The 8,903-nt window shown below is 47.8% G+C and overlaps 1 protein-coding gene across 1 annotated transcript; it reads right to left on the reverse strand.

Annotated features, from left to right (window-relative positions):
- Nucleotides 1-1,827: 1,827 nt before the first annotated feature.
- Nucleotides 1,828-8,326, reverse strand: LOC133147258 (uncharacterized). Its single transcript, XM_061271249.1, has one exon. It carries the CDS (start codon nucleotides 8,003-8,005, stop codon nucleotides 3,917-3,919), a length of 4,089 nt encoding a protein of 1,362 aa, XP_061127233.1. The 5' UTR covers nucleotides 8,006-8,326; the 3' UTR covers nucleotides 1,828-3,916.
- Between the last annotated feature and the right edge of the window lie 577 nt (nucleotides 8,327-8,903).

Consider the following 8,903-nt stretch of genomic DNA (forward strand, 5'->3'; position numbering starts at 1 on the left):
CTTTCTCATGCTCCTGTTAGCCTGCAATTGTCCAAATTAATAATGTTGTTTTCTTTTAACTGTCTTTCTGTTGAACCTCTAAATCTCTCTTGTTGCTAACCTATCTGCACCAGGAAGGGTCTTAAAGAAAGGACCAACAGATTACTCCCAATATCTCCTCATTATTTATGAGTTAGCCTCCCTTTCCTCACTCGGGTCCATATCTTGTCAGTTGTTAATGGAAACCAGATGTCTCGTGCCAATGAGATCATGGACCAAGGCCCAAACAATCCCGCACGAACCTGACCCGAAACATGACGCGGTCACACTTAGGCTTACTAGTGAGATATACATTGCATGATACCAGAATAGAATTTTTCCACAGTATGACACTAAATGTATTAGAAAATCCATATGTCGTAAGGGTTTGTATTATTACTATCTTCCACTATCTGTCCTATTCACTCCCTCCTTCTGAGGCTCGACAACGCCCATGCCACACACCTTGACAAACTTTTTTGGGAGAATGTGTTCTTTACTACATATGATCCCATAATTTAATTTGACTTTCTTTCCAAAACGCTTCTCAATTTCCCAGTTCACACATCTTCTGCATGTGTTACTGGTTCTCCAGTTTTTTCTCTAGTTAATCATTAATCCAAAAACTATGTTTTTCATTTTAGCATTCAACTTACTCAAAACCACTCTTTCAGCAAAGTCACTCTACTAATTTTCCATAGTAGTCGCCAACAGCTTCAACCATTCAACCTGTATTTTCCTATCATTCAAGGCAATCATTCATCAATGCTCATTTGCATCTCACACACAGTCTCCAAAAAGGAGTCTTACCATCACATTGGTCTCAATTCATCCAAGCTCACCACACAACATCCATATACCATTTTCAACTCAAGGTTCCTGATAGAACAATCCACCAATCCCAAAAAAAACTCAACTCAAAAAACTACTGGCAAATTAATCTGAAGTTCTCTTTGCTTTTAGATTTAACGAACTCAATTTCTCAGATTTAGCTCGCATATAGCAGTTTGTATAATTCTATAACACCATCAATCAATTATTCCTATTAAATGTAGCATTGCAATGTCTTAAATTCACAATTTTGCTTCTTCCAATTCCTGAAAGCATGTTCTGTCGTTTCTTTTTCAAATTTCTCATGAGGGCTCAACACTTAACATGCACTAGTGTGGATAAATTTCTGCTCGCAAACACATTTTTCTCTTTTCCTCTCATTTTTATCTTTCCAAATCGTTTCTGTTCTGCGGTGCAAATTGGATAGACCACAATCTAACAAATTTCTTTACACTAAAAGTTTAGCCAATCTTCATCATTTTAACACACATGCACAGCTCTCGCGCGCGTAGGGCAGGTCCCAGCACCAATGATTCGTCACAGGCTGGCCATTTCCTGTGGTCGATCATGAGCTAGTCCCTCCCACGCACACAAGGACAGTACATTTTAATTTTTCATTTATCTTCTAGAAGCAAGTTGCATTTATTTACCACTTGATTTGCAAATTTGAACTTTAGTGTACACACACAATTTGATCTCTGGTCATTTGTCATTGGGCATACAAACAGCATTGTCATACGTCTTGCATGGACAAGAGCTCTAATAATCCAGAAAATGTTCCAATAATCTGACAATGACATGTTTTGCTGTCATATGGGCATCTATTCTTTCTTTCTCTTGTTAGGATACGGATTTTAGCTATTGATCTGACTCCAAATTGTGATCAACACTTAACACATAAATTGCAATGTCCTAATCCACACACTGGCGCACCTAACAATTTTGCGAGTTCGTTCTGTCAAAGAGAAGACCAGTAGATCAATTAGACCAAATTTACCAATTATTTATTCCTGACAAAGCGCACTAATACAGGCCTGGGTCCCGGGTCCCTCACACTAAAACTCGTGCGTTTTTGTGACCACCAAAGACGACACATTCTTCCGGGTTGCCCAGTTTTAAAGAAACACAATATGAATATTAAAGCATGCAAAATATTGTGAGATGATTGGTGGATGGCCATCTCCTCCCCGTCCAGGTGTCGCTGAGGTCAGACGGTTTGGTTTTCCCCTCGAAGTCTGGTTTCATATAGTTGCTCGTTGTTCTCGTAGCTCACCGACCTTGAGATTATCTCGTCCGGTACTCCCTGTCTAGAACTATACACAACACTTCCGAGAAAACAAGTTCATACAGTTTGCCTGCACATTCCTCGGCCCCACCAATCCACACGAGCACTCCAATACTAGATATTAATATGATTATAAGTTTAACACAACCTTAAAATATGTTTGCAAACTCCCAAAAGCACATTTCCCTTTATTCCCTCTCATGACCTCATTTATGAGGTCATCACCCGTTACCCTAGCAAACAGCCACCAGCGTGGTGTCGATCCTTCCTTCCCCCTGCGGCTCATGTTGAGTCAACAGGACATATTGCCCCATCGGTGGCAACGGGCCAACGGTTTTCTCGATCAACCGGACAGTGAGTGATCTAATACATGGAATACAACAACAACCGCATAATATCATGATTGTAGTGAAAATAGCCACAGCAACAAGCACAGACATGATGAGCCCTTTCCAGTTTCCAAACGCTTTCATCCAATCATACCAAATATCGGTGTGTACACCTGAATGATCTTTCATCTTTTTGTTCAGTGTCCTTAGTCCTTCCAACGCCCTGGTCAGTCGGCCCCCTGGTGCCGTGTTGTTTGGGATAAAAGTACAACATGCGTCACCAAACATTCCACATACACCATGTTCCTTAGCCAATAACATGTCCAACGCAATTCTATTTTGGAACGCCATTAACGACGTTGCAGCCAATTGTTCATGAACTGCGGCGAATGATTCAGCTGTATAATTACCCAGTCGTTGGACATTGTAATGAACGTAATTAATGCGGTCTACATTTTTATTGGGGGTGATCCATAGGAAGATACTTTCGAATCCCGAAGCCACTTGATTAGCGAGTTTATACTCATCTGGTACACCCCGGGGCACTCCTATAGCGTCAATATATGTTGGATCGTCGTCGTTCAACCACGGGGGCAAAACGTCTCTTTTGGCTCGCTTCAGGAGCTCCGCCAGTGGGAACTCCAGGTCCCAATTGAGATTCTGTATTTCAATGGGGACAACCACCACAGGCATTATCAAAGACACGAGGGCACAGATACCTGATGCGTTCTTCGGCAAGCGATCATATAATTTGTCATCACCACACCACAACCAGATGTCTGCACGAGAGAGAGGAGAGGTTACATTCAGTGACAAATTGACTTTGCACCATGTGGGATCTATTGTCCCAATACTTATGCCGGTTCCGTTTAACTTTAAACATGTCATATTTTGTTGAGTCACATGGTTGTCAAAAATGGGCTTTCTTTTTTCCCATGACACGAAGCAACAACAAACTGTCCATCTTCTTTACATTGGTAAATACATGTCCCTTCTCTATCGGGTGGGGCTAAATCCAATACTCTCTTTACTTGTTGAATTTGGTTCCTCCACACCCTTCTCTGGTACTTTTCCAATTTGTCATGTAAGGTTTGGTTGGTCTCTGTCCAATTAGACAACGTGACATACGTTTGCCAATTTTTGCTGTCACATCTCTGTCTCAAACCTTCCTGTTCCTCTCGTGAGAGCTCTTCTGTTGTGTTCACCTCAGCTTCATAGACTACTTTTCCTCTGCATCGGTATTGTTTGTTGGTGGGTGAATTTTGAATTTGGGACGTTTTCTGCTGGATGGTCTCATCAATTGTCATCAATGCCCACACAAAAAGACAACTCACACATAGCACTCCTACTAAAAATAATTCTGAAAATTCCCAAAAACCTTTCCTTTTCCGTATTGTTCCTTCTGTTCCCCCCCTTTTGGCCGGGTCCGGGACACGGCCAAACAGGAATACCTTCATCCTGACGGAACAAACTCTGGGGCCGGACGGAGTTGTGAGTAGTGATACCACCGGCGTCCTTTGAAGTCGAGCTGGGCCGCGTGAGACGTCCTGGCCAAGACACGAAAGGGGCCCTTCCACCGGGGGTCCGTCCACTTTCTAGAGATGACTCGGACGTACACGTACGGCGTGAGCTGTTTCTCCGCTGACACGCCTTCCTCCGCCGCAGCCGCAGCGGATTTCTCTCCAATCTGTGCAGAAACACTGGACACCAAAGCAGACAAATAGGACCAGTATGCTGCATGAGACAAATTTGGTACCGTAACATCCTCTGGTGGGACGAGCGTCGTTGCTGGTCCCGGCATTAGACGACCCGTCATCAATTCAAATGGTGCGAATCCAGTGCGCCTGTTAACGGATTGCCGCACAGACAACAAGGCAAGCGAGAGCGCTTGGAGCCAATTCATTGTCGTTTGAGCCATAATTTTGGCTAATTTCTCCTTCAGTGTTCGATTCATACGTTCAACTCCGCCCTGACTCTGAGGATGGTAGACACAGCCGAATCGATGCTTCAACCCCAAAATTGATTCTACCTTGGCCAAGGCTTTGTTGTTAAAGTGTGTACCATTGTCAGAGCGGATCAGGGCCGGGAAACCATGCGTGGGGATGTAATGGGTGATCAAAGCCTTGATCACAGCAGTAGAATCTTCTTTCGAGCACGGATATGCCTCAGGCCAGCCTGAGTAAGCGTCAACCATCACAAGCAAAAAGCGTTTCCCATTCACTCTTGTACTCATGTCGGTAAAATCAATGATCACCTCTGCCCCCGGCCACGGGGCCGGCTGAAACAGGCCGGGCTTTGGTTTCAACGTAGGGCGTGCATTGAACGTCTGGCAAGACTCACAATCTGCAACGAATTTCCAGACCACATCCGAGAGTTTGGGATGCCACCAACTTCGAAGATGGATCATCATGTCATGGGGACCCACATGGGAAGGTGTGTGAGCCTGTGTCAGGATCTCCGACATCAGCCTTCCCTCCGGAAGAGCTGGCTGTCCTTTGGGTCCTACCCACAAGCCATCTGATCGTTTGACAGCCTTTGCTGCCAGCCAAACCGATTTTTGTTCCGGGGAGGTGGCACCCTGGGCGGCACACAGATCGGCATGCGAGAGTGACAGAGGCAAACAGGAGTCGGGGTGCTCCCCGTCCACAATTAGTGGACCGCGGGACACCATCATGTCCTCTGCCCCGCCGTACCCGGCCGTCTGCTTGGCCAATTCATCAGCCGCTCGATTCCCCCTAGCCACTAAAGTGTCAGCTTTGGAGTGACCAGGCACTTTGACAATGGCCACCTCGCTCGGGTACTTCAACGCCTCAAACAACTGCAACATCAAATCCTTGTGCGCAATCTCCGAGCCTCTGGCCGTCGTGAACCCATTCTGTAGCCACCCTACCAGATCGATCAAAGCCGCCGACACCGCATAAGCGGAGTCAGAATAGATGGTCACGGCCTCCCCCTTGCATTGTCGCAAAGCTAACACCAGAGCAAAGACTTCCGCCGCCTGGGCTGATGGGTGGGTGTTGAGCTTCATCACTTTAAGAGGCTGGAAGGAGCCATCCCTCCACTCGACCGCCGCCGCGGCCGCATGGAGGGAGCCCATCCTGTCTCTCCAACAGCAGCCATCTGTAAACGCTACCCGACCGTGCCCGAGCGGAGTGGAATAGAGGTCAGGTCGGACTTTCGTCACCGTCTGGACCTTTGATGCACACTCATGGGGTCCCACCAACAATTGATCGGCCATGTTCACACCGGAATGGACATAGTTGACATTTGGGGCAGTCAATATTTTCAACAGTCGTGTTTGTCGCAGCGGAGTCAACGTGAATGCCGCCGATGCGACAAACGAGGAGACCGCATGATCAGTTAACACATAGACTGGATGCCCCATGACCGTGTGGGCTGTTTTGAGTAAGACCTTCGCCAGGCCAGCCGCATACCTGGAACAATCGGGTTGTCGTTGCTCAATGTTGTCCAAGGGGACGCTGCAATACATCAACACTGCACGTCCATGCTGCATTTTCTGGTACAGAGCTCCATTCACAACTTTCCCTGAAATAGAGACATCTAGATGGAAGGGCAGAGTGTAGTCAGGAGTGGCCAAGGTCGCAGCAGAGGCCAGCTCCTGCACCAGTGACACAAAGACCTCGGTAGCCTCCGGTGTCCAGACCAGGCAAGCCTTGAGATTCCTGGCCCCCTGTTCGCGGATCAGGGCTCGGAGGACACCAGTTTTGTCGGCAAAACAGGGTATGTAATGTCTGCTGTAGCCACACAACCCCAGGAATGATAGCATCTCCTGGACGGTGGCGGGCCGTGGGTGCCGGAGGATGGAGTTTCTATGTTCAGGCGACATGGCGAGGCCACTAGGGGTCAACACTCGACCTAGAAAAGTGACCTGTTGGCGACAGCATTGCAGTTTCTTCCTTGACACCTTGAACCCTTTCTCTCCTAACCACAACAACACTTTCTTTGTTCCTGCAAGACACGCCTGCTCGTCCTTTGCTGCAATCAACAAATCATCGACATATTGCAACAACAATGTGCCATCCGGCATTTGGCATGGTTCGAGGAGTTCTTTGAGGACCTGATTGAACAATCCTGGCGAATTTTTGAATCCCTGCGGCATGCGAGTGTATTGTAATTTCATCCCTTTGTAAGTGAATGCGAACACGTGCCGCACTGAGGGGGAAAGCGGGAGGCAGAAGAAGGCGTTAGCCAAATCAATCACGGTGAACCACTGATAGGCAGGGTTCAATGATGCAAGGATTCGGTGCGGGTCTGGCACAGGAAGAACAGGAGTTATAGTGACATCATTTACTGCTCTCAAATCATGCGCCATGCGCCATGTTTTCCCATCTGCTTTTTGGACTGGCCTTAACGGGGTGTTCCATTCGGAGCATGACACTTCCAACACCCCTGCGTCCCAGAGGCCGCAGAGAGTGTCTTCCATGCCTTGGTTCGCCTCACTCGGCCAACGATATTGGGGTCGTTTGATAGGCTGCGTCTCATCCATTTGGAGATCAATAGGGGCCATCGAGTGACAAAACCCGACATCAAATGGACCTTGGGACCACAAGGTGTCGGGCAAGGCCGCGAGCATTACTTCAGCGTCCTCATGATCAGTTAATTCCCTGCCATGTGTGCGAGATACCAACATCATCTCCGGCAGCCCTGAGTCTACCATGGGTTGTTTAATTTGGTAAGCTTTCTGAGACTCTGACCAGTACAAATTAGGGATGTGTGTCTTCCGCCAGTCGGTTTGCAGCAACAAATGTTTGACCATTGAGCCCAATTCTCTGGCTTCATGACCTGGGGCAAGAGCTAGTGAAATGTGTGGTACCCCTTTTTCTGTCATTTTGAACCACTGCATTTGTTCTGGTGTTAATTCAGTAGCTGCTGCAACTCCCTCTTTACCAATCAAAATGCATGATGAAGTTAAATCCCACATGTGCCCTTCAATTTCTTCAAACAAATCCCGATAAACATCATCACTTTTTCGGTCATAATATAGCGTGCAATGCAAAGGATCAACAGGTGGGTGGTATGGCGCCAGTGAGCAGATCCAGGGCTTCCACAGTAGGTAGGTCGAGAACACACCGCCACCAGCAGGGGTCTCTGGCTCCAGCCTGGCCCAGTAGATGGTTGCAGTTTCTGCTTCTGCCGGTAGGGGCGCCATCAGCCACTGACCATGTTGTTGTAGCTGCTGTGAGCACTGGATGCTGATGCCATCTGGAAATTGAATAATCACTCCCTCTGGCCCACACAGAATTCTGGCTTGAACGGCTGACAGCAAGTCCCTTCCCATCAAATTGATCGGAGTGTCTGTGGAATGGATGTATTTGTGCCACAGTCTACACCCTGTTCGGGTGATCACAGTTTCAAGTGGTTTGGTGAAAGGCAGAGTACGTGGTTGTCCCGAGAAGCCGACTAAAGTCGTTGTTTTCTTTGACAGTGAGGATACAGGAAGGGCAGTGTTTATTGATGAATAAGTTGCTCCCGTGTCCACCAGCATCTTCACAGGTTTTCCTTCCACTGTCACATGAAGCATTGGCTCCGCCGGGCCACTGCTTTCCTGGCTCCCCGGGCAGCCCTATTCAAATTGTCCACACCAGAGATCATCATGTTGGTAGTACTGACCTCCGTGCGTTTGTGGCTGTTGCCAGGGCCGTCCACCGGGTGGAGCTGTTCCTGCCTGTTGCATCGGCGCTCCGGGTTGGTATGGCGGGCCTTCGGCTGGGTGGGTGGCTCCGCGTGGTCGATACTGTGGACATCCTCTTGCCCAGTGATCGGTTTCGCCGCAGATGAAACATGCATTTGTTGAATGGGGCTTGTATGTTGCCCTCCCCGGGTAAGCAGGTGCACTCCCTCCCCGGCCCCTGTATCCGCCCCGGAACTGGCCCCTTCCGCGCCCCACCACCTGAGGAGCCTGTGACATTTGCATTTTCCTTTTTTTTGTGATTTAGACTGTTTAGCTTCACCATGCATTTTTGCCAACTGTAATTTCAACAACTGTTTAGATAATGCATCTGTCTCGTTTTCAACTTTAGCTTGTGACTCAGTGAACATTCTGCAGTGATGCAAAAGATGACGTTTAAATCGTTCTTCGGCACAAACCAGAATGTCAGGATCTGACATTAGCTGCTTCTTCACATCTGGCGGAAGTCCATCCAGCAGCGCCGTTCGGAAGAGCACCTCTGCCTCGTGCGTGAGAGCTGGATGTCGACCTGTGGTTTCAATCCAACTTTCCACACATGTTACATAATGTTGTGCAGGTGACATTTTCACATCATAAGGAAACATAGTGGGGGCCAGATCGGTGGGTTGTGGGAAAGTCAATTTAATGTTTTCAAACAGGGGCGCTGCTACTTGTGGCAAGGGCACCTCCCTCCCCAGCCTCGCTGTGCCTGCTGCTTCCTCAATTGCCTGCAATTGCACTAGAGAGCATG

The sequence above is a fragment of the Syngnathus typhle genome, unplaced genomic scaffold (assembly GCF_033458585.1).
Source record: "Syngnathus typhle isolate RoL2023-S1 ecotype Sweden unplaced genomic scaffold, RoL_Styp_1.0 HiC_scaffold_38, whole genome shotgun sequence".
Classification (NCBI taxonomy): Eukaryota; Metazoa; Chordata; class Actinopteri; order Syngnathiformes; family Syngnathidae; genus Syngnathus; species Syngnathus typhle.

Coding starts and splice junctions, on each gene's coding strand:
- LOC133147258 (XM_061271249.1), bottom strand. CDS start 8,005: ATGCTTCATGTGACAGTGGAAGGAAAACCTGTGAAGATGCTGGTGGAC.